The 27,098-nt window shown below is 41.0% G+C and overlaps 1 protein-coding gene across 2 annotated transcripts; it reads right to left on the bottom strand.

The window, feature by feature from the left end:
* On the bottom strand, positions 1-25,437 carry SYT11 (synaptotagmin 11). 2 transcript variants are annotated; one of them, XM_063439827.1, is made up of 4 exons: positions 25,241-25,437; positions 7,231-8,054; positions 5,726-5,846; positions 1-4,857 (listed from the first exon to the last, which is right to left on the bottom strand). In XM_063439827.1, exons 1-4 carry the CDS (start codon positions 25,272-25,274, stop codon positions 4,547-4,549), a joined length of 1,290 nt encoding a protein of 429 aa, XP_063295897.1. In that variant the 5' UTR covers positions 25,275-25,437; the 3' UTR covers positions 1-4,546. The 2 variants fall into 2 exon arrangements, with proteins under 2 accessions (XP_063295897.1, XP_063295896.1); XM_063439826.1 differs by having other exon boundaries at positions 5,723-5,846; positions 25,241-25,436.
* Positions 25,438-27,098: the final 1,661 nt, after the last annotated feature.

Raw genomic sequence — 27,098 nt, 5'->3', positions numbered from 1 at the left:
TCAATTCAAGTGAATCAATCTTTATTGGTGTGTTAACAAATCCAACGTACAATAGAGCATTACAGAATATAGCGTACAGCATTATGCAGGTTCACACACTTTAGAATTAAAAGGGCTTTTATTTTTGTATATTTTCCTATATTTGAAATGAATGTATCAGGATCATATATATATATAAAGAGGAGATAGGGTGAGGAGAGATCAGATAATCTCCTTTTTTGTGAACATATGAGCAAGGCACTGTGAGGTGTAGTGTTTACCAGGCCTCACACACAGGCAGGGGACTGAAGGTGCAAACATGTATTATTTGTGTTAAACACTCTCCGCTTTGGTTCATACCTTTCCTCTGTAGCAGTCGTGAGACATCTGCACGTTAAACGTGACAGCCGTTCCATTGGAAAGATTAAATGTGTATTTACAATGCTTAGGAGAGGACTGGCTTTTTAAAACTGTATTCTGGAGGAGAGAATTTGGCATGCACTAAGAAAGAGGCTTTGCCCATTAAATGCACAAATGCATCAGCATAACTGTACTCTGTTCCTGATTGTCCCCCTGGAGAATTCTCCAGACTGGAATAATTCATGTCAACACGATAAGCCAAACCCTTGTCTCCCTCCCCAGAGCAGATCATGAGGAAAGCTGTTCTGCTCTCTCACAGAAGGGGCCTAGAGAAAGGAGGGGTTGATTGGTTGTTACAGTCCTTAAGACCAGAAGAACAAAAGACGTATCCATTTACTTATATAAAGCAAGAAACCCTTCTGTAAACAGAAAGAGGAGAGCTTTGACAATATCTAGAGATGCAAGGGAGATTTCAAAATCTTTACTTAAGGGAAAAGATGCGTAGAAAAAAAAATCAACATATTGATGAGATGGCTTAGGAGGGCAGAGTGTGCAGGGAAAGCAGAATAAAGGCAGTGTTTTACGAGATAGCAAAAGGCTGATAGAGGGAATTCACAATGTAAGTTCCTGGTAAAGGTGTGTATTTACAAAAGAGCAATGTTTGATGAAATAGAAAAGTCTGCTTACAAATATATGACCGAGCTTGTTTTGATAGAGTGCGCGGTAAAAGCACAGAGAGCAGATTTTGCTGTTGCCAGGAGACTGCAAAAAAGAGAAAGTGGTAGAATCAAGGCAGATTTTTTGGAAATCACTGCTATCTGGGAGAGCAATAATAAAGCAGAGCTTGCTTGGAGAGAATATAGAGCAGAGCTTGCTGGTAAATCACACTGATAGAGCAGAGCTTACTGAGCGCCTGCTGAAATGGCATATAGGGAGCAGAGCTTGCTGGGAGAACACACCGACAACAGAGCTAATTGGCAGAACAAAAAGATAATATCTGTGTGTGACAGCACAGATATGTATCAGCATTATGAGAGTGTACAGAGCTTAGCTTGCTTAAAGGGTAAAAGAGAAGCTGAGCTTAATTAAAGAGCATAGAGGCAGTGCGGATTTCTAAAAGAAACCACAGCTTACTTCAAAATCACAGAGAAGAGAGCAGGTTAAAGCAGAGCTTTGATTTCAGAATGTCTGGGAGCATTAAAAACATAGATTGCAGGCAGAGCTGAGAGAGAGTGAAAGGTGCACAAATTAGAGCTCACTGAAGGTGCATAGAATAGAGCTTCCAGTGGGAGAGGCGAAAAAGGTTATTCATTTAAGAATGTCAGTTTAAATATTCTACGTGTCATTATAGCAAATTTGCATTCATACAATCAATGCCCTATTCATAAAAGTGCCCTTTTAATGGCGCGGTTAGGTCTTCCTTATCATTACGGGTTATGATAACACCCAACCGTAGCATCTCCGTTTAAGATTAGAACACTATCCATGGTAATTTTGTGATAGCAAGCTCATAGGGTTAGGTGGGTGCATAGCACTAGCCGTTAAGTTACCTACTGCTCTCAAGATATCATGCATTGTAACTGCCATCCTCCTTAGCCAAAGCCATAGCATAGGCCTTTCCATGTTAGGTTTAGGGACTATCCATGGCACTGTAGCCTGAGATATAATGAATGCAATACCATCAGAGTTTTGTTATAATAACAATTAAATTGTTTCTCACTTTTTTTGCAGTGAAACCAAAACCAGTTAGAGAGCACAAATAGGGCAACACTTGGCAGCACAGAGAGAACAGATCATTTTAAAAGAGAGCGCACAGGAAGATCAGAGCTTGCCAGGACAGCACAGAGAAAGCTGGTCTTGTTAAATGGGCACAGAGAAAGCAGAGGTTGCCAAGGGATCACCAAGAGGATTTCTAGAGCACAATAAAACTGAATTGCAACTTTCTCCTATGTATATGTATTCTAAAAAGAATGAAGGATGTCAAGGTTTATACACCTTAACAAAATCTCAGATTTTGGAAAATGAAATAAAATTCTCCCAGGCTCTTGGAAACATTACTCCAAAGCACTGCACTCCTATGGCGAAGTAAATTATTAAAGTAGCATAGCTTCCAAGCCCATACCATTTCAAATATCTAACATGGAATGCGTCGGTGATAATCGGCAGGACGTTTTTTTCCCAAATACAGCTTTGGATTTGTTTCACATTCATGCAGACACTGCTTCTTGACTTTTTTTGAATTGATATTTCATATTGGGGTATAATCGCTAAACTTAGCAAATAAACGAACCTCTGTGTTGTATTACAGATAACGGATCAAGCCAGCTAATAGAAATGGCGGTATTTTTTTAACCCATATAAATATAGAATACTATCCTGTAGTCTGGAAAGATAGAAGGTCAATGATCTGCAACAACCCTGAACTGTTGGCATTAAAAGGAAACTGTAATTTTATTCAGCCTAAATGTGAATTACAGAAATTAATTCCACTCCCCTCCCTTTCTTGATAAGCATATACAGGTATTTGTAAAGGTTAAACTTTGGACATTGATTTATCTCTGAACAGCAATTTTGAGGCATTTTTAAAAGTGGAGCAATCACTATGGGAACCAATATCTTCCTGCTCATAGGTTCTAAATGTAGAACTTTGCCTCAAAAGCTCTTTTAATAAAAAAAAACCATTTCACTATGGCTTTGAACCAGTGAATTCTGTGACAGTAATTTGAAAGGACCATTATGCTAGCTAAGCCAGATACATTGGAATAATTGCGCTCTGCTTTCTACTCATAATGCAATACAAAGAAGCTGGAATTATTACAAATCATTACGTTGAAAGAACTCTGGATAACTCCTTAACATTGCAAAATCTGTACGTTAAGTTTTACACATATATATATAGTGAAAATCCAAACCCAGCTAATGGTATACACTAGCTTGGTAGAAAATTGTCAGATAATAAAATAAATTATGAGATTAATATGTATTACAGTCTTTCATGTGTGATCCCTACTTGGCACATGTATGCTATTTGTTTACATGTGTTTGATATTTTTTTTTGCAAAATTACTATATCTGTCTGTTTTCACTCACCTATACTGTGGTTGTGGGTATCTGCACAACATGACTCCAGTTGTATCAAAACATAACAAAGTGGGCTGCAACCTTAAGAACTGTTTATCATATTAAACAGCTGCAAGATCATTTGGGTGTCTGAACATCTATGGTACTTCCACTAACGGGTCCAGTTTTCTCAAGAACCTTGTGCGTCTCAATGCATTCTGCCTTAGCCTGCCTGATCTTATTCTTATTAAGAAGGGCCTCTTTACCTCCTGGTTTGAAATCAAACAAGTCACAGCTCACCACGTAGACTACAATCAAAATGTAAATATATATATTTAATTCAGGATTAGTAGAGGAACAGAGTGACCAGGAAAGGACCACAGGGTTTAGGAGAAAAAATGCATGCTATTAGAACAACAAGTCCTGTAGACCTATTATGATTGCAGGTTACCTAAGTATGGACAGATGGGAAATCGGTCTTTTAAAGACTGATCAGACTGCTTACTTGCTTGTGATCCAAAAAGCTCCCCAGCAAAATAAAACCCCCTTTTAATGTGAAGACTGTACATCTTTACTTATTTTATAATTCATCCACATTCTTATAATTAATTAATGAGTTGGTGATAATCAGATTATCTCTACCAATCTATTTCCTGTGCGTAAGCTAAACTTCTCCTGAGATGAACAGTTTATTGAACACATCTTACCTCTGTCTTGGCCATAAGAATATCATTGGATACCTGGCATTTACATGGTATTTGAGGAGACAAACAGAAATCATAACAGGAATAAGTGAAATATTTTCAGTCGGCCGTAAACATGCAAACAAGTTATTATTGTAGTCCTGCTAGGAATTGATATTTAACAAGTTGTGTTAGTAAATTTTTGAGAGTTAGCGTGTCCTGTAAGGACCGACTGCCTAAGAAAATTTGATCTACCACTAAAACGAGGTTAACACCTTTAGTATTGGGCCAACCTTCAACGCAATCATTTAAAGGTGCCTTAGTCACTGGAGGGAGTTATACAAGGTTACACAAAAATGGATATCTTCCTGCCAATTTGGCTCCATCATTCTTTTCCACCTTATTGACCTGTATCTATCTCTTCCACCCATCTTATATGCCCCCACTTTCACTAGACGCAGAACCTAGTACTCGCTCAGACTGTGCCATTTGGCAATCAGCTTCCTGGGATTGTCGCAAACCTCCTGCCAATGTTCGATGCCGTTGGCTGTGACACTGTGCGCCCCTAAAATTATCCTACCCACCACCTGGTTCTTGGTGGTGCGGTCAAAGTCGATGACAAGGAATTCAATGCTGATGTCAGGCAGTAGTTCAGTGGGGATGTCATAGATGAAGGACTCGTTGAAGACAGGATTCAAAGTACACTTCTTGACGTGAGTCTTCTTCTTTGCGATGCGCTTCCTGCCATAATAGACATTCACCTTGACATATGGATCTGTCAGGAGGGAGAGAAGATCACCAATTACTAAGTTCATGTGGCTACCACACATCTGTGGTAAAAGGTACAGGTATGCATTTTTTAAAACTATTTTTAAGAATATAGCTTCACTACAGTGCCATGTTAAATATCATCTCTAGGGTTACAAAAACTTGCACTCAAATTCTATGCAGTGCAGTTCCTATCACTCTTAGGTGAAGACTGAGTTATGATTCCAGTGTACCTGTAATGGATAGGGGGAGGGGGGAAATACTCTCATCACCACAAACTCTAAGGATTTAGGACTATAAATCGTAGTCCAATGTGTACCTTTACTTGCTCTGCATTGATGCACATCATTATCAATGGCACCCTTGTAGTGCTGTTTCATTTGAAATTCAGAATTATTGTAACTTTGGTTGTGCTTAATGTTTTAGTCTACATATTAAAATCAACATTTGTAAAAAGTTGAATATATTAGGGCGACATCTCAACTCTTTCCACAAAAACATAGATTGTACACAGATAAATTATTTGTACGGAACCAGATGCACTGCTTGTGCTATATAAGAATTGTTCTTTTATATGATTAATTTCTCTGTTTTGTGGAATTTTCTAAGTTGTAGTATGCTGTTCTAAGGAACACAGGGCAATAATCTGAATAGGAGACATACTATATATAATCTCCAATGAATTTAGGAGCATCTTCTGAGCATCCTCATATAACATAATTCTGTGTTTAGCCCAAGCAACTTGTAAACGTGTTCCTATTCTGATCTCTGGGTACTACTGTTCCACAACATGCTACAACCTCAGTATTACTGTGAAGCAGTATTTCCTTATATTGGATCATACTACAATGACAAGCTGGATAAATAGCTGCTACCTGAGAGACCAGTGATGTCCATTCGTGGTAGATGCTTTGCTTTTAATACCACCACGGTCATTCTTTGGGCTACAGGCTGGTAGGAGAGTGAGACTTGCAGCTCCCCACGACTGATGCATTTCTGTGGAGAAATCAGAGTTTTAATTTATATTAATATGATCTTTTATTTCAAATGCAGGTTTTATTCTGACCATATAGATCTCCTGCCTTGATGCTCTCTTGCTTTCTTATAAAAATAAATTTAATACTCAACAAGGAGTTGAACACTTCCCCTGACACATAACAGATGCTCTATGTTGGGCTATGAAGTCACTACTCAATGACCTGTTCATTCTGTTTTTCATAAGCCAACTGAGTACTGAACGTTAGCGAGGGTTGATAAAGCAACCTCGGGCCTTAGTAAAAATTAGAATTTTTACTTAATGTAATTAGAGGGCTGGAGAATATCTATAAATATATCTTTCTCTCTGTAGCCGTAGGCATGTAGACCATGCACACTAACATGGAGAGAGGTTCTTAGGCTGACCACTTATTTCCTCTGTCTGCTGTCTCGGCTTGTGCACAATTTTTAATGAGCTGGTGCTGACTGTTATAACAAGCGTTGTGTAAAGGAAATATAATCCAGAGGAAAGAAATGAAAGGTCCACCCAACAGGAAGAAGGTTACTGTCCAAAGCCAGACATTGTATTATTTGGACAGAGCCACCAATAATAGTGGGGGGGGGGGGAGGGAGCTGACCTTTAGTGAGTTCTTTTTAATATTACAGACATAATTGCGAGTCACTCTTTGTTTTTAAACCACAGTCAATGAACCTAAATTTAAACTCTAGTCTCTCCTTTTCCACAGGCTGATATGAAAAGGAGTACATAAACTATTACAAAAAAATAGAACTGGGATATACTAATCCAAAAGTGGCTTATAGAAGTATAATGAAAAGAGGCTCACTTGCAAGCCCGGGAATCGTCAATCACACCTTTCTGCTTACTAAAAAAGGTATTAATAGGAGACATATTTGCAAGTTGCCGATATGTAAAAAATCTTGAATAGTTTTATTGGAAATTCATTTAAAAATCTTGAATAGTTTTATTGGAAATTTAATCCAGAAAACTTTGTTGTAAAAGTGTTCTCCAGATTATAAGCATTAGAAGGGTCTAATTTAAGTATGCCATACTTTTTGAGATGATTTGATATTGCAGTATTCAAGATTTTTATGCATCAAATGACTCATAAGTAAAATTTCATAAATATGTATGCTTTTGTAGCTGAAGACTGAACTATTGAATTGTGGATTTCTCCTGAGCCCTAAATCGTCAGCTTTAATTTTAAATGCCCATCGTCTCATACAGCAAGAAAAAAAAAAACAGATTGAGACTTATCTGAAGCCTTTACTTTCAATATGAATAAAATCTACTGTAAAACTAAATATAAATGCCATATTATCACACAGATTTTTTTCAATGGTAAGAAAAGTTGATGAGCGAGTGTCTTGAGTTTGTTTAATTTACCTGAATATTTCTTTTGATTATGTCTCTGGTTAACTGCACTTTCCCAGTGCTGGGGTCAACTCCTGCCAATGGAACCATGACTTCTCCAATGACATCATCCCTGGAGAAACGGTCAAAACTCAACACTAGAAAGTGAAGTACCAAATCCTGGAGTTGACTGTATGGAATGCCATAGAATGTGAAAGTCTCATCAAACACCGGATCAAGAGTCTTTCTTAAGACTCGTGTCTTTACTCTGTGTTTCTTGTCTGGAAGGATGGTCATCTTAATGTAAGGGTCAGAAGCCTGAGCTTGTTCGTCCATCACGGGAAGTCCATGGGCCTCTTGTATTGTCACCACCAAGGCTTTTTTGGGAAAGTTGTAATCCACAGAAAGAGTCAGTGATCCAAGCATGATATCATCTTCTGGAGATGAAAGGGATGAGGTTTTACTGCCACTAGATATAAGGCTCTGAACTGGACTTACTTCATCCCCGTAGTCCACTTTGACCGATAGTTGGTCTACACATGTGGCAGTAGCCAGTCCATTTGGACCTTTCTCGTGATCTATTAAACCAGCCTCCGCTTTGTCTGCCAGGAGGTTCCCTCGAGTAGTGTCATTGCTAGACAGGTTCTTGTCCTTGCGGATGCGAATTGTTTTCTTTTTGTTGCTAAGTGTCTCAGGGTAGATACTGATGCCCTTCAGCATATGTATAAACTTATACGGTGGGTTTTTGTTTTTCTTATCAGCTCGGTTGTGGCAGCAGGTCCAGATAAAGACTGTCAAAGACACAGACACTACCAAAACGGTGGCACCAATGAAACCTGCTGCTATTGGTGACATATCTGTGAGAGAGAGGGAGAGAGACTTATCGATAAATAACCACATGACATTGTCAAAGAATAAGCTACAAATACTGACTATTCTAAACGATGTTCTAACCCGTCTCTAGAATTGGTCACTCTTTTAGTAGTCTTTTTATTGATCTAGAGAACGGCCCATGATTAACAGAATTCCTTTCTGGTTAGATCTGCATTAGAATCAATAATGATCTGAAGCACATTTTATCAGTACTTGCAATGGCTACAAAACTACCATAAGACCACGTCGAGTGACATTTAATAAAGCATCAAGATAACAGATATGTATGTATGCTGAGTTTGTAACGGCTTCAAGATGTAATATCTAGAGTACTGATATCCTCTGCTTGCCTTCAGTATATTTGATAGCACAGAGAAAATTGACTATAGCTTGAATATACGGAGAAAAGACCAATTTCATTTAATGGAAAAATGTCACAATCTCTGCCTTAAGGGGTCTTATCTAACCAGACCAGCACCAAAAACAACTACTCAAGTGCCAACTAGATTCAGCAAGTAACCGTAAGACATTTACATTTAAATACATCTTTATAAATGTTGTGTATAAATAATCTGCAGAAAAAAATGGTTTTAATCGTTTTATGAGCTGAGCATCAATGGCGTAAAACCAAGGTTTCTGGTTTCTGATTAAAAACATGTTACGGTACTGGAATAAATCTGCCCGCTAAGTGCTTTTTTTTCTCTCGTCAATCTCTTTTTATTGTGGTACAAACAATATACACAATATATGCAATGACATTATACAGTGTGAAGCACGTAAATCACAAACATGAGCAGTAAGTCGCATAAGTGTGCATGAAAGGCATTGTTTGTTTGTTTTTTTGTTTTTTATTAAACGCTAAGTGCTTTTTTATGGAGCAGCTAAGTACTGGAAATGTGAATTCTACTTTAAGTCTCTTTTTTGAGTCTCTTTATTTCTGAGTGGTATAGATGATTTAAAAAATATATATATATATACCTTAAAAAGACAATGACAAGTTTGATAAGGTGTCACACTGTCAATTGATTTGGAATATGGAACACCTGTATATCTATAATAGACAATGACAAAACCTAAACTTCCAATTTATGGGTTTTTCTGGTCACTGAACATGGCTTGAATTACAGCGGTTTTGTATTAAATTATATTGTAGCTATAATTTTATTTTTAATTGTGTCTCCATGCAGATCTAATTGTCTATGTTCTGAATGTTTGGCTTATTACAATATTAAAATGTACACTAGGACCCGGATACCATACTGGTCATTTGAATATATAGAATGCTTGTTTACTAATGTACCATAACTATAAGATTTGTGCAATTGAGCTGAATGCCATGTTATACTCTAGCACTGTATGTTTTCCTTTTGCTTGTCCTGCTGTCGTGGCGTCACAAGCGTGTATGTATTCATCTGCACAACAAAATTAAAGACAGGAAACTTGATTACCATGTTGTGGCTTCCAGCAAAATCTAGATCAAAATGGTCAAACATGCTACCATCGACCCGCCTTCTGTTACAAGTCTGGGATATGATTAAGGGTAAACTAACCAATCACACCCCATTTCCCCTAAAAAGCCCGTTGAAGTTGATTTCCTATTTAATTCCAAACTATCCATATGTCAGGGTACCTGTTGTCTCTACCTCTGAGGAGGTGAGACACTTGGACGTTCTTCCTCCCAAAAGGGTTGAACCACTCGTTCCTCGCGGTTCTCTCGGTCGTTTACACGCCGGCCGCGAGGGATCCACTTCCTTTTATGACGCGGCGCTCAGTAGCCGACGTCATGACGACAACCCGTCCCGACCTGTCAATCAAGTCCCGAGCACGAATGAGGACTCGTCGGAGGCGTGATTACCTATCTGGAACCAGGGTATAAAGTAGGGCTTTCTACATTTGTTCATTGCCCTGTCGTGGTTCTAGCTTGTCTAGTCACTCAGTGCTCTTGTTATATATCTGTCTCTTTGGTTTTGACCCGGCTTGTTTGTTATACCTCGCTTACCTCTATTACCCTTGACTCGGCTTGTCTCTAGACCATTCTTTACTTACACCTATGTTAGTCCGGCCATTCTAAGGTCCGGTATACGTACCTATTACCTGTTTGTACTCTGCGTGTTGGATCCCTGTCCCGATCCTGACACCATATAGCCTATGCGAAAAACATGGGATATCCCATTTACGCCGGCTATACAAACGAGCCGTCCTGATGTCCTTTCAAAACATATTTAAACAATCTGAGCTCCCGAACAACTTCCTGTTCTCCTACCTACAACTGAGATCATACCTGTCCCAGGCGACCTAGGTAGAAGTCACTCTGAGAACAGAGAACCCCTATCACAGTTCAAACGCAACTTTTTGTGTTTACAACTAAAACCACAACAAAAAGTCCTTTTGTTGTACTATTTAATTGGGAATTGGGAACAGCAATGAGACCTATTATGGATTCTTGGCACAAAGAATTGGGTTACTGTATAGAGAAATTGGATAAAGCCATGTCACTCCACAAGGGCATAGCATCCTGTCTAGGCCATTTAGAGCTGCAACGCAAACTTATGTACAAATGGAATATGGTACCGGCGAGACTGCACCAAATATGGCCCACTGTAACTAACCCCTGTTGGAGGTGCCAAGCAGAGGTAGGCACCATGCTGCCCTATGGGTATGTAAGATGTAAGATCCTTAAGTTATTCAGGGAGGCGGTCTCCCAGATGACAAGCTTGATATTGAAACACCAGATTACTCTAAAACCAGACATACGGCTCCTATTCATGTTTCCATGGACATTATCAAAACATGCATAAGCTGTATTATACGACATCTTAATATCAGCAAACATCGTAATTTCCAGATTGTGGAAATTATCTTTCGCACCTGACATTGTAGCACTGTAAAACAAGATCAACATGAATTGATCATATGAAAAAAATGCGAATGCAGCAATTTGGATTCGGGTCCTCTTTAGACAAAGCCCGGATACTGTGGGAAACTCACAATTTTAGTGACGTGAAAATTCAACCACCTCACCCCCCCTTAATATTAAAAAATAATAATAATAAAAAAAAAAAAAGAAAGAAAATTTAGCAACACTCCCAAGCATGGAATCACACCCTGATACACGTATTTCCAAACAGCAACTAAGAATAAAGTCTCATGTCCCAATGGAACACTATTTAATCACCAATTAATTACCTCAACCGTTTCTTCCCCCGTCATCTATCCCACCACCCCTTCTTCTCCCCCCCCACCCCCTTATCCGGAACATTTAGGTTGATTATTTGTTTGTAATATTATATTGTCAAAATGCATGTTGATGGGTTACAACATTGATATCACCAAGAATTTATAACTAACAGTCTATTATAATGTAAGTCCATGTAGGACCTGTTTCTCTACACATGTGTGCACTTTACCTCTTTTAATATATTTTTATATGCCAATAAATATCCTTTTGGAAAAATATATCTGGATTGTTCATAGGATAATAGAAATAGATAATATAGGGAAATTCTGTTTGTGTACCTAACGGAATTTCACTATATTATCTATTTCTATTATCCTGAGAAAACTCTGGAGATTGAAAATCTACCCGACTGAAGAGGGGAGGGGTCGCCATTACGGACCCGCAAGTTTTCCACACCAGAGCTAGGTTTCCATAGCTCTGGAATATGTGAGTGTTTCATTATTACTATTAAAGTCACATAAACATTTGTGGTCTTACACTATATATATTTCACTTTTGTTAAAGGTGTAAAGAAAGTAATTGTTCAAGTTGGAACACTTGAAGTGAAGTTAAGTGACATTGTATTTTTCACAGGTTTTTTCCTGTATGAATTAGCACTTGACGAATAGATAAGTGCTTGGTTACAGGGTTGTGTGTTTTGAGAGGATTTCACATTCAGTGTTGTAGCTGCTACATTTGTAAAATACAATTAAGTGTATATACATATTAATTAAAGGACCACTATAGGCACTTCAGCTTAATGAAGTGGTCTGGGTGCCTGGTCCATCTAGGATTAACCCATTTTTTTATATAAACATAGCAGTTTCAGAGAAACTGCTATGTTTATACTGAGGGTTAATCCAGCCTCTAGAGCCTCTAGTGGCTGTCTCATTGAAAGCCGCTAGAGGCGCTTGCGTGATTCTCACTGTGAAAATCACAGTGAGAAGACGCCTGCGTCCATAGGAAAGCATTGTAAATGCTTTTCTATGAGACCGGCTGAATGCGCGCGCGGCTCCTGCCGCGCATGCGCATTCAGCGGATGACGTTGCAAGGAAGAAGGAGAGGAGGAGGAAAGCTCCCCGCCTGGCGCTGGAGAAAGGTAAGATTTTAACCCCTTCCTCTCTCCAGAGCCCAGTGGGGGGGGGGAGAGGGGGAGGGGTCCCTGAGGGTGGGGGCTCCCTCAAGGCACTATAGTGCCAGGAAAACGAGTATGTTTTCCTGGCACTAAAGTGATCCTTTAAGGAGTAAGAACGTACAATAACCCATACATTTAAACAATATATTGGATAGAGTTTTAACTGTTGCACCACAGCGTGTACAGGTTTTGGCTCATGGGTCCATATCTCTCATGCATGCTTTGCACGATGGGGGTGCCGGCACATGTACCCCATATGAGTCTGGCGACTTGTAAGACCAGAAGGTCTATATCTTTTTCTCGGTATGCGATCTGCGTACCATTTTCTTTTTATTTCCTCCTTTCCTTCTTCTTCCTTCAGGGGCCGGGACATGCGGGTGGGTTGGGGGTTAGAGGGCAGAGATCAATCTTGGACTGGTTGAGGGTTGGCTATCGGGTAGTAACCTCCTGAGAGCGGAGGTGGGCGTATACGTCAGCATAATGAATCTACCAGGGCCACGGCTATAAACATTACCTCCCTGAATGTGAAGGGTCTCAGTACCCCTAACAAGCAACGTCTTCTGTTCCACCTTCAGGGGCCGGGACATGTGGGTGGGTTGGGGGTTAGAGGGCAGAGATCAATCTTGGACTGGTTGAGGGTTGGCTATCGGGTAGGAACCTCCTGAGAGCGGAGGTGGGCGTATACGTCAGCATAACGAATCTACCAGGGCCATGGCTATAAACATTACCTCCCTGAATGTGAAGGGTCTCAGTACCCCTAACAAGCAACGTCTTCTGTTCCACCTTCAGGGGCCGGGACATGCGGGTGGGTTGGGGGTTGGAGGGCAGAGATCAATCTTGGACTGGTTGAGGGTTGGCTATTGGGTAGGAACCTCCTGAGAGCGGAGGTGGGCGTATACGTCAGCATAACGAATCTACCAGGGCCATGGCTATAAACATTACCTCCCTGAATGTGAAGGGTCTCAGTACCCCTAACAAGCAACGTCTTCTGTTCCACGAACTGAAGAGGTTGAAGCCTAATATCACCTTTTTGCAAAAGACACACATCCCTAAAAAGGCCAACTTTAGATTAAGAGACCATACCTATAATGTGACTTACGAGGCTAGATCACACCGCAAACCCAACAGCGTGGTGATCCTGGTCCGCAATAGCTGCCCTTTACAAATCACGTCCTCCGAACTAGATTTGGAAGGGCGCTATACCATACTCACTGGCACTTTATTCTCCTACACGATACATTTGAATAATATATATGCACTGATTCAGCCGGACCCCGAATATTGGGAAGGTGTAACGTCCAAGATTATGGCACTCCCGCATGGGAGGATTTTTTTCCAAGCTTGTTGCAAAATTGGAAGTGCTTCAAACTGTGTTTTTTGCCTTCTTTTGGATCAACAGCAAAAAACAAATGTGAGGAAGGCTGAACTTGATGGCCGCAAGTCTCTTTTCAGCTATGTAACTATATTATAGCAGGAGGGGAGCCTCCCCAGGTCTCAAGGGAGAGGGGGCCAGTATAGGTTATTTGTAACAGCCACAGGCCTTGTGGATGTGTGGAGGGCACATCATCCAAGTAACGCCGACTACACTTTTTACTCAGCCCCACATGGCACTTACTCCAGGATCGACCTTTTACTAGTCAATAATGTTAGCTTAGCACGCATCACAGGCTCGATGGTGGGCTCCATTACATGTTCGGACCATGCAGAGGTAACCCTTACCCTGGGGAATCTGTGCTTAGCATCCCCATGGACGTGGAAGCTTAACACATCCCTATTACAGGATTCAGCAATTTCGGAGATTATCCGAAAATACATAACTGAGTATTTTACTAAAAACGACACCCCCGACTTGAGAGTGGGAACCATCTGGGCGGCACACAAGACTGTAGGAATGGAATCCCTCATCTGACTAGTGACCGAGGAAAAAACAGAAAACACAAACACTAGAGTGACTCTTGACAGACCAGATCGTTAGAACAAAGGCATCAAACACGCCCCGAGGGGAAAACATTGAGACGGTTGGAGACAGTGAGGCACTCCATTCGGAAATTATTCCTGGATGACACAGCTAAATCCATCACCTGGTTCAGATGGACCTTCTATGAGAAAGCGAATAAGATGGACACCCTCTTTGCCAGAACCTTGAGACCAAGACAAAGACATCACCTCTATAAAACATACAGACGGCTCCATTAAAACCACGCCAACTACTATAAAGCTTTCCGAGAAGAGCTCACACCTCATTTGGAAAAGTTATTTTTTTTCCCATTAAAGGACCACTATAGGCACCCAGGCCACTTCAGCTTAATGAAGTGGTCTGGGTGCCAGGTCCATCTAGGATTAACCCTGCCTGCTGTAAACATAGCAGTTTCAGAGACAGCCGCTAGAGGCACTTCTCACTGTGATTTTCACAGTGAGAAGACGCCAGCGTCCATAGGAAAGCATTGAGAATGCATTTCTATGGACTGGTTGAATGCGTGCGCGGCTCTTGCATTCGTGCATTCAGCCGATGACGTCGGAAGGAGGAAGAGAGTCCCCAGCGCAGAGGGAGCCCGACACTGGAGAAAGGTGAGTGTTTAACCCCCTTCCTCCCCCTTTAGCCCGGCGGGAGTGGGACCCTGAGGGTGGGGGCACGCTCGGGGCACTATAGTGCCAGGAAAAACGAGTTTGTATTCCTGGCAGTATAGTGGTCCTTTAATAGTTTTTATTGGATTTTTTTTTTGTTTCATAAACATAATCAGATATACATCCATTTCAATTGACACAGTTGACAACATGGATTGTTACATTAATACACATTAAATCATTAATATGCATCTAACCTGCAATGGGTATTAATGAGTTCAGCTTCGTTATTTTGCAAAAGGACTTTCCACAATGTTAGGTATGAAAGCCCATCTCTTGTGCTGTTCCAGCCTGGATCTAGGTTAGTCTAGCATTGTAACTTGTGCACATAAGAAAGGATGTACAAAGAAACATATATGCCACTTATACAGATTAGGCAACTTATATTAACTATAAAAGAACATATGAACAAAAAATTTAATGTACCTCACTACAGGCTATCTATCTAGTGTACTCATGCACTGGTGTAGAATCGTGGTCAAGTTCCATTAGTATATGTTCATCATCTGTGGTTGGGTATCTCAGTGGGTATCTTATCTGTACTATGTGAGTTTTTTATGTTGTGCATTTATCGGTTGGAGCCGACAACTGTAGTATGGAGCTGGTAAACCTTATGCCAATTTGTCCATATGCAATTAAAGCTTTCGGTTGTGCCCTGTAGTCTACGGGACATTTCTTCGTGGAGTCTGTTGGAAGTCAACCTCTCCATCACCATCGCAATGTTTGGGGGTGTTTTGGATTTCCAATTCTTTGCTACACTGCTTTTAGCAGCAATAAGCACCTGAATAATGCTTGCTCTCTTAAGTTTAGTTAAGTCGTCAGGCAGTATGTGTAAAAGGTATGTTTCATTTTACTCCGGCCAGGTCGTGTATCAAGGCCCTTATTGCCTCCCAGAAGTTTTTAAGTTTGTTACAGTGCCAAAACGCGTGCCCCATGGTTCTCACCTGGCTCTCACATCTCCAACACTGAGAAGATATATTAGCAAACATGTGAACCAATCTGTGTGAGCCAACTTTATAAGATGCTTCTAGGTGGTCAAAGCAGTTGCCTGTTTTGTGTGTTTCAAGGCCTTTTGCCATTGAATGTCTGTAAATTGTGTGTTTAACTCATTTTCCCAGTTGACCATATAGGGGAACTTTACTGGCTTTATGGTGTCCTGAAGTGCCCTGTAGCATAACGCCAAAGGCTTTAAGCCTTTACCTGTACCTTTGCACAGTTTCTTAAAGTCCCCTTTTATCGGTGGCTTTGAGGGAGCATTAGTGATTTTGGACAGAATATGTTTGATCCTTAAAGGACCACTCTAGGCACCCAGACCACTTCAGCTTAATGAAGTGGTCTGGGTGCCAGGTCCAGCTAGGGTTAACCCATTTTTTTTATAAACATAGCAGTTTCAGAGAAACTGCTATGTTTATTAATGGGTTAAGCCTTCCCCCAAATCCTCTAGTGGCTGTCTCATTGACAGCCGCTAGAGGCGCTTGCGTGATTCTCACTGTGAAAATCACAGTGAGAGCACGCAAGCGTCCATAGGAAAGCATTGTAAATGCTTTCCTATGCGACCGGCTGAATGCGCGCGTAGCTCTTGCCGCGCGTGCGCATTCAGCCGACGGGGCGGAACGGAGGAGGATCGGAGGCAGAGATCTCCCCGCCCAGCGCTGGAAAAAGGTAAGTTTTATCCCTTTTCCCCTTTCCAGAGCCGGGCGGGACGGGGACCCTGAGGGTGGGGGCACCCTCAGGGCACTCTAGTGCCAGGAAAACGAGTATGTTTTCCTGGCACTATAGTGGTCCTTTAACCCCTTAAGGACACATGACATGTGTGACATGTCATGATTCCCTTTTATTCCAGAAGTTTGGTCCTTAACCCCTTAAGGACACATGACATGTGTGACACGTCATGATTCCCTTTTATTCCAGAAGTTTGGTCCTTAAGGGGTTAAGGGGTTAAGTATGTGAATATTTCTCTTGGTGATAATTTGTATTTATTTTGTATATCTTGGGAAGGTAGCAACCTCGATTCATGGTATAACTCTGCCACTTTCTCTATCCCCGCCTGAGCCCAGGCGGTAAGTGAGATAGCAGGTATGAAGTATTGTAAGCTTTGTATCGGGGCATATAAAGGTGGTCTGATTCCAGGAGTTTTTCTGCCCATTTGTGCCATATACTACAAATGCGTTTGGTCATTTGGCAAGGTTTTATGTTAGGGGGGTGGAGATGTGTCGGGACCCACATTAAAGCCAGAAGCGAGAGTGGGATGATTATTGAGTTTCCCAATGAAACCCACAAGGCTTGTTCTGAGACATTAAGTAATGCCCACGGTTGGGCTAGGGACTCACAATCCGCCCTTGTGTGTGCGATGATAAAGGTTTGAGGCAGCTATTTGGGGTGGCTTGCATTTCAATATATGTGCATTAATTTGTTTCTGGAATCTGCTCAGGATTGATTTCGAGAGCTCTAAGGGTAGAGTTCGGAATAGGAACAGGATTTGTGGCAGTACCATCATTTTAATGGAATTGACTCGTCCGAGCCAGGAGACCGACTTTCCCTCCCAAGCATGTAGTGTTTGCTGTAGTTTGCCTAACATTTTCAAATGATTCTCCTTGATCATAGTGTGCCTATTAGTTGGATTCCTAGGTATGTTAGGGTTCTATCTATCCAGTCAAACTGGAATTGGGCCGAAATTAGATTTTTGTCTTCCTTCGTCATATTGATAGCTAATGCTTGTGTCTTTGAGAGATTAATTTTGTAGTAGGATACTGCCCCGTATGTCTGTAGGAGGTCTATCAGAGTCGGCAATGAGGCTTGTGGTTGAGTGAGGATGAGTAGTATATCATCAGCGAACAGTGCTAGTTTCTGTTCCCCTATGTGAGTCTGTACCCTTTTGATACCGTTGTGTAATTGACTATGTTTTACTAGGGGTTCCAGGGCCAGGATAAAAATGAGCAAGGATAATGGGCATCCCTGATGAGTGCCATTGGTCAGGCGGAAAGGAATAATGTATAATGCTAACATGGCTTGTAGGAATTTGGGTGGGAAGCTGAAATTGCAGAGAACTTCCGTCATATACCCCAATGTAGACGGTCAAAGGCCTTTATGATGTCCAGCGCTACCAAAAGCCCCGCTTCTCCACGACTATTGAGTAGCTCCATGAGATCCATAAAGCGTCTGGTATTGTTTCCTGCTTGGCGGCCGGGCACGAACTCCGCTTGTTCCCTTGCTAATAGTGAGGGCAACAATTGTTTTATGTGAGTGGCCAGATGTTTGGCAAATAATTTTGTGTCCGTGTTCAGTAACGAAATTGGATGGAAGTTTTCACATTTAGTGGGTGGTTTGCCTGACTTTGGTAGCATGATGATATTCGCCTCCAGTATTTCGGGTGTCATTTTGCCCGATGCCATGATATCGTTGCACAGTGCTGTCAGTTGGGGCACCAGTATGTCTGCAAAGGTCAGGTAATATATGTTAGAGAGGTCATCCGGGCCCGGGGCCTTATGTTTGGGCAACGAGTTGATAGTCTCGTGAATCTCCTCAGGGGTGAAGGGCGCGTCTAATGCCGTCACATTATCAACAGTCAAGCTTGGAAGGTCAATGTGTTGTAGGAATTTTGTTATATTTACATCTGTGGGCTGTAATACGTCCTGGTTATCTTTCAGGTTGTACAGAGTTTCATTATAGTTCGCAAATTAGTTGAGAATATGCATTGGGTTGGAAACTTTAGTGCCTTCTTTGTTATATATGGACGCTATTTTGGTTTGTGCGTATTTGGCTTTAAGTTGGGAGGCAAGTAGCTTGCCCACCCTATTATCCTGGGAAAAATATGTGTGCTTTAATTTATGCATATGTCTTTTGGTGATATACAATTGCTTATTGTTTAATTCAGTCCCTGCTAGTGTGAGTTTGTGACCTAATTTCTTTGTTGGGTTTTGTTTATGTAACCTTTCCAATTCCTCTATTTGTTGTTTAAGAGAGTCCGTCTCCTGCTCACGTGCCCGCTTTGCCCGGGCACCCGATTGTATGAACAGACCTCTTATGACTGCCTTATGGGCCAGCCATCTTGTACTTGTTGTGATTTGGGGTTGTGAATTTTCCTTATAACAGCTTCCCAATTCTGTCCTACATTTGAGTAAGGATTGTGTATTGGACAGAGCCGATTCATTCAGTTGCCACATACCTTTGCCCCTAGCCGCATATAATGAGCGGAACATAACCTCTACCGGTGCATGGACAGACCACGTTATTGTATCTATTTTGCTGGTCTGCAGGTTGTGTACATTTGTTCTGTCCCAATACATACAGTAAAAAACAAAGAAAATAAGTTACCTGCGCTCTTCCCAAATCCCTGAGCATATTTAAACAAATGGAGGTTATTTAGTTACTCCAATGGCAATGAGAGGCGATGCCCACCTGCCACGTCAAGTCAGACCTCTTAGGTGGGTCCTACACTGACTATTCACCTTGCTTTCTTGAGCTTCAGGCAAAGATATCTCTAATGAGACAGAGAGGGGTATTTTTCTAAACCCTTTACATTTCTTCTTTACATGAAAGAAAAAAAAAACGCACACATTATTATTATTCACTAAACCTCCTATTGAGGAGAATTTATAGGGAGTTGCAAATGTCAATGAAAAATTCTCCAACTCGGTTATATCACCAGCTCAACTACTTGGTCTAAAATTCTAAATTCACTGGTCTGACTATTTATAATCATTCATGATTAAGGCCTAGTGGACAAAAAGGCAGTGTTTACATTGCTTCCTACAGTTACCTCTAGTAATTGTCACTCAGAAAGCCAGTAGAGGCGCTTTCTGGATGTAGTCCTGCAAGACTCTACTCTCTGCGGACTGAAGTCTTTGAGGTTAAATCATTCATTAATGGTCTCACCCCTAAAGGTAAGCCACTCCTCAGGACCTATTTGCACCATAACAAGTTTATTCCAAAGACGTTCTTATGGTGCCCTGCATGGTCCTTTTAAGGAACACTATAGTGTCAGAAATACAAACATGTATCCCTGACAAAGTAGTGCTGAAATACGGAATTAGTCTCCTTCCCTCCCCCCCGCCCCCCACACACAGTGCAGCATTGACACAGGAAGCACCTCTAGTGACCATCAGAGTGACGGCCACTAGAAGGTGCTACTAGGCACCAATGAAAACATTGCCTTTTCTCTGAAGGGTCTGAAGTTCTCTTGAAGGTTCTAAATGTTAAGGCTCCAGGCACATGTTAGACACCAGAACCACTACATTAAGCTGTCCTTTTAATGCGTTCCTTGGAGTTTTACGAGTATGGCCTCCCAACATTTTAAAACTTCTACTCCTCTTTTGACGAGCATCTATTATTGCAACAATATATTTATTGTTAATGTGTTTATTTTAGATCATGGCGTACCACGCTATGAAAATAAAAAACAAAGATTTTACTCTTTTTTTTTTTTTTTTACCAGCGTTGAGCAGTCTCCCACGGCAACCACTGCTCCGTCCACCTAGATGATCTCTGGTCCAATCTAATGCTTCTTGGTCAGAAGCACTGGGGACTTTCTGGGCATGAGTGGCAATCACTGCTGTCACCCATTGAGTGCTTCTCACAAAGAAACACTGAAGCCAATGCTGGTCTATAACAAGCACTCACTGCATTTGTTGGGATCATGCTATGCAGTGAGTGCAGTGAGTGAAAGTCTTCAATGAGGAAGTTCTGGCTTGTTGTTGGCAAAATGTAAACATTGCTCTTTCTCACAATCAGCAATGTTTCACATTACCACACAAAATCACTTCATTAAAGCAAAGTAGTTTTGGTACTCAGAATGTCCCTATGATATAACTATTCTTTAATTCACTTGATTTTGTCTTTGTACCAAGATATAATCAGATATTTTATATAGTCATATTGAATAACACATTCTCTTTTGCTCTCCTCTCTGTGACACACTTTCTGGTCCATTAGCCATAATGTGCTCAGTCTTTGCCTATCGCCTACAAGCAGCCATATTGAATTACTGGGGCAAATGCTTTTGTTCCAAACAAAAGGCCACAACAATCATTCATGCTGGACAAATAGCTGGCTTGGAAAATGTTCCCAAATGGGCTATTTTGGCCTACATTTGCATTTCTCTTGTCAATTCTCAACAATTCTTGATGAAGTAAATAAACCCCCACAGTATGTTATAAACAGATAGAAAATAGGCCACTAAATGACCCGATATTGACCAGGTTGGGATAATGAGTTCTGGGCTGCTCCTTCCTTTACACACATGAATTTCCTATGAATAGTAAGTATTCACCGGGGATGCATGTAGACAATGAATAATGTGCTGGCTTGGAAAAATCCCAGGGGTCCATCACTACTAGCCCCCAGACCTGTAAGGAGTAGATTTCCTCTCTCCGTAGATGTATTTATTTAACACATTAACATATGACTGCAGACATTCCCATTTCGATTATCTTTCATGCAGATGTATGGTATTGGAAGACTTTTAAAGTAAAAAGTGGAGCTGCGTGATGCCTGGCCTGCACTAGCAATTGTAATCCGTCCATGGATACAGGTACAGCATTTATTTTAAACTCTTTCTTGGGTTCAACATCAGCCTCTGTATACAGTATCTATTTATAATCAATACAGTGTCAAAAGCACACATCTGGCTTTAAAAAACCCGTATAACCCTTCCCTGGGTATTGTGTCCCTCTCTGGGCACAACATTACTGTTACACTCGATCCTGTGTACAACATTAACCCCAGAGTACTGCATGTATTTATAACCAATCCCAGGGTGCAATATTTATGTATGACTGGCTTCACTGGGTACATCACGGCTGCTGGGTATATCATTTATTAATAACCTTTACAATACATTATATATACTGTGTATAAAGATATATATTTATTCATTATACTGCATAATATTTTAACTCTTCCTTAGGTACCACAGTGTTCACCAGGTATAGCATAAATATTCCGTGGGTAAATCACAAGTCCCAGGTGCAACATCACACCTGAGAATTGCATCGATTTACAGACATAGAGCCACATATCAACCACCACATTCTAACACACAGATATCAGGATGCCCAGACCACATATCCCCTGAAAACACCTCCTCTGAAACACAGGTATGAGGATACCTCTAACCTCCTCTGCCTCATAATACATACAGATCAAAACATCGACTTCTCATTCCCTCCTAATGGCCTGGTATATATCTCTCAGCTCCCCTCAAGGCACATAAAGCAGTACTTCCTACTTCCATCAAATACACAGACAGCAGGACATGTACCTCTTACTTCACCCAAATACACAAACATCAGGTCATGTACCACTCACTTCTACCAAATACACAGACATTACCCTCTCACTTTCTCTGAATGCACAGACATCTGGACATGTACCTCTCACTTCACCCAAATACAGACATAAGTATGCATATATCATGTGAAGCTCTAGTACACGAGTAGTAGGACACAAACCTCTAACCTGCTTTGCCTCCAATTAGCACAGACATCAGGACGCATTATCCCAGTAAAAATACATGAAGATGTATGCCTCTCACCCTTACCTAATACACTATAACAAAGAACATTTTCCCAACAAAAATACATCAGGACACTTCTCAGCTTCATTATAGGCAGACAGAAGTACATATACCTCTGTCCACCTGCTAATACACAGGCATCAAGACATATACTTCTCACCTCCTCTACCATCGTATATACAGACATCAGGACACAAACCTCTGCCCCCTCCTAATAAGCAGACATTTAGACATGTGTATATTTACTCATATACGGTTATTAGGACATGTGTCACTCGCCTCCTCCTAATATGCAGTAATTAAAACATGTGTCACTTGCCTCCTCGTAATACACAGACGTCAGGACATGGTCCTCTCACTTCTTGTAAGAGACATAAGGACATGCACCTCTGTTCTCTAATACACTGTCATCATGCCATGCATCTCTGTTCTCCCTAATATAGAATCACCATGACGTACCTCTCATACAAAATCATTACAACATGTACATCCCCCTAATATACACACAGTCATTATGATGTGTACCTCTCACCAACTCCTACATATACCCAACTCAACAGTACACTAGCCCTCTCTACCCTGTCTCAGAGACTTTCCCCCCCTCCAAGTCACGGGGCTTAACTTGATCCTTTTAATTATTCTGAAATTAGAATGCCTTGTAGGAGTCTTCTCTCATAAATGAGGAAGCGTTTTCTGAGCCACTTCTATACTAAATTAGTCTTAATCTTGCCCATCTGCTCCCTACTTGGAAGGCACTGCTGGAGCCTTGCCCTCTCCCAAATTTGAAGATCTCACTCAAATCTTACTATTTCCAAAATTAGCGAGCCTCTCCCATGAACTAGCTTCTACCAAAGCTAAAGACCAAATTTCTGGAAAAACCTCTCCAATATGCATTAAAATAAATGTTCTCTTAAATAACTTAAATGCAATAAGCTCCCCATCTCCCAGTGAATATATTGCTTAGACAGCCACGGGGGAATACGTAAGCCTTCATAATGTCCTGGTAACAGACATGACGTCATGTGAAGATGCAGAAACCACTGTCTTGGGGCCCAGCATTACATGGCAAATACTCATAGGACAGCCTTCCATAATCCATTACTGGGACACACCTTTCATGTACTATTAATGTATACTAGGTTAGCTCAGACAGGGATTGTGGGAGAAAGGACCTGTGAGCACTAGTTTGCAATAAGGGAGGTAGCAGATAAGTGGCAGCATGGGTGATCCCTGATGCCTAAATAGAATGGCATATTTCCTGTAGGCAGACTCTCTTGGTAAAACCAATTGTCAGCCATCAATCAACACATACCAAATTAAGATCCTGCAATAATATCCTAACAGTATAGAGAATTAGGGACATAAGATCTACATCATGGAAGGATCCAACTCTAGGAAACTTCCAAAATGGAACACTGCCGATACCCAGATACCTCACACCACTTTCTCAGAATATTGTCATGAGATTATACCACGATTCTTCCATCACATTGTCCACCCACAATACAGTTGTCTCACAGTCCCAGCATACAACATCACACAGTCCCACAATAAACAAATCCCCTCCAAACCTAAAATCCACATTGTATATGTCTCAGACTTCAATCGACAACACCCAGACTCTGAACCCTAAACATCATAAGTGCATATCCCATAGGGCTTATTATCAGCAACAACCAACCCCTTAACTGTAACATCATATGTAATATCTCAAAAACCACACCACCAATACACAATCTCTGAACCTCAAGATTTAAATCATATATTATTTAAACCTTCATATCAACAAAACCAATCATCCACTTCATATATCCTCCAAAGCACACCACCACTCAGAGTCTGAAATCCTAACAACCACATGATTTATCCCCCTAGCATAATTTATCAACACCCATTCTCAAAAGTCAAATATCCATACCCAATGCCCTAAACCTGAATATCAACATCCAAACCATGAACCCATATCAACTATAGTCCAAATATCAATATCAACAGCACCTAGACATTAAACCCTAATAATAGCCACATCAACAATAGCCCAGACCCCAATATCAACAGCCCCTAGCCTTTGAACCCTAACAATATCCACATCAACTACAGCTCAAACCTCAATATCAATAGCACCTAGTCTTGGAACCAAAACCTCAGTATTGATCGCACCTAGCCCCTGAACCCTAATAGTCACACCATCTATACCCCAAACTTTAAGCAACACCCCATATCCAAATCAAAATTATTCTTAACCTTACAATGCACAAACAAAGTACCCCGAACCCCAATATAAAATAAAATAAAATAAAAAAACCTTATATCTACTCCACAATTATCTTGAACCCCAATATCCACATCACACTCTGATTGATCCCCAATATCCATATAACAATCCTTATTGATCCCCAACCAGCCATGTCAGAATCCTCCCCCGGTTTCTGATATTTCAGACACCCCCCAACATTCCAATAAAAAAACAACAACAAGAATTGAACCCCTATTATTCACATAACAAATAGCAGGAACCCCTGTATTATCTGCATCCAGATCCCCAATACCAAATTGTACATCAGTAATTTCCGGATCCCCCAAAAAACAATACCCATATTTAAAGAGAAGTGTGCCCAATTATCCTTATCACAATATTCCCCTCCCATGACCTAAATTCCTAAGGCAGAAAGCCTCTTACCGAAGCTGGGGGTGAGATTGGTGATCTCCGCCATCCTGGCTGTCTGTGTGGGTGCAGGGAGGGGCCCCTAGCTCATGTCCTGACCGGTCCTGGTTGCTCTCCTGCCCCAAATGATGATGCTCTATTCCCGCAGATACAGGAGTAGCAGCTGGTCCTGATGCAAGTCGTGACCACGCCCATTACACGGAAACAGCCGAACGCCAGCCGACCCCGAGCCGAAGGGAGGATCGCTCGCCTCCATCTTGGTACACCCAGCCAACGCCTTAATGGGCCGAGCTGAATACTAATAAATACGCATGGCACGACTGGTATCATGAGCAGAGTGGAACGGGATTACTCAGGACAATGCTTTTATTTGCATCTAGTGTCGGAGTCCCCACGTTATACAGTGATGGGCAGCGTCACAGAGATGGGTGTACCAAAATGGCGTTTTATCAGCCATTGTGTGTTTATAAATCCAGGTCGATTTTTTTTTTTACATTTATTTTTTTATTCTAAATTTATAAGGAGGAGTGTTGTTACGATATCACAGTGAATGGTTTAGATTTTGTAAGTAAAAATAGGCAGAGTCCACAAGGTATCCACACAAATTCATAATGATTAAAAAATAAAAATAAATAAATAACACTGGGGGAAGGTTCTGGGCACTAAAATTACTTTTTTTCCCCCCTTGGAGAATGCAGTATATAAAACGTATACAATGTGTTTCATAGAATAGATGTAAGGATTTGCATATCAAAAATAAGATGAATGGTGTCCCTTTGTATGTCTCTGCAGATTTAAAGGGATGCCACCCTCTTGGTGCACCTTTCATTACTAACATGATTTGCAGGATTCTTTATTAAAGGGACATATCATAATGAACTTTCATGGGTCCCCGAGTGTTCCCTTAAAGTGTGATTGGTCACTCATTACAGCAATTTACAGGATCATTCACTAAAGTGATAATTCAGAGAGTGAATTTCAAATTTAAAAGGACACTATATTCACCCCCATGGCAGCCCATTTCCAGAAATTGTACCCCTCATATTAGCAAAATGTTTTTTTTTTATTAATATAGTTGCTTTTATTTAAATGTATAACATTTTCTCTGCCCCATCTTGCCTTGGGGGATGCAGATAAACTGATAAACACACTGACCGACATGCAAGTACACAGACACACACACACTGACACATGCAGATACAGAGACACACACACACATGATAATACACAGATACGTAGCACACGACCGGGAACCTTATGGCACATGTCCATTGGGTGGTCCCTAAGTGCATGGACCCCCCAGCCTGTGGACCGACATTTTTTGTGCATACTCCTGGGGGAACTGGTTCGTACTCCTAAGGTTCACGTACCAGAGATACGGCAGAACCCCATATCTTGATTTTAGCTGATCCAATGCTGTCCTATAGGAAAGCATTGGGAGTCTATTGCGCATGTGTGGTAAAACGCGGCGCTACACCAATCAGTATCTCTCAGAGAGATGCATAGAGTATTTCCTAATAGAGATTGACCCTCGCAGTGTCACTTTAAAGAACATATAAATGCTAGTGAATGTATAGATGAAGACTTATGCTATATTTTCTTGAACTTTTGTATTGCAGTAGCCATGCTATCACCATACCAGTAAAGATATCATCTAAGGGTCTTGTGAGCCAGCCCACCTCTAAATAATGAAATCACACATCTAGCATGTATCTAGGAATCAATAAATGCACATCCAATTGTTTGGGGCTAGGGTTGCTGAGTGTGCAGTTGTTCATCCAGTCCAAATCACCATGTGGTGTGTGGAGGAAGACTGAAGGTAAGTATATCTTTTAATCTATACACTTGCTGGTGTACCTTTCCTGCACCCTTT

The sequence above is a fragment of the Pelobates fuscus genome, chromosome 13, assembly GCF_036172605.1.
Source record: "Pelobates fuscus isolate aPelFus1 chromosome 13, aPelFus1.pri, whole genome shotgun sequence".
Lineage (NCBI taxonomy): Eukaryota > Metazoa > Chordata > Amphibia > Anura > Pelobatidae > Pelobates > Pelobates fuscus.
Note: the sequence above shows the minus strand (reverse complement) of the source record. Positions and strands in the feature narration are given on the sequence as shown.

Coding starts and splice junctions, on each gene's coding strand:
- SYT11 (XM_063439826.1), bottom strand. CDS start 25,274: ATGGCGGAGATCACCAATCTCACCCCCAGCTTCG. Junction 8,055..25,240: donor CAATCTCACCCCCAGCTTCG/GTAAGAGGCTTT, acceptor TCTCTCTCACAG/ATATGTCACCAATAGCAGCA. Junction 5,847..7,230: donor TAATCAAAAGAAATATTCAG/GTAAATTAAACA, acceptor ATTTCTCCACAG/AAATGCATCAGTCGTGGGGA.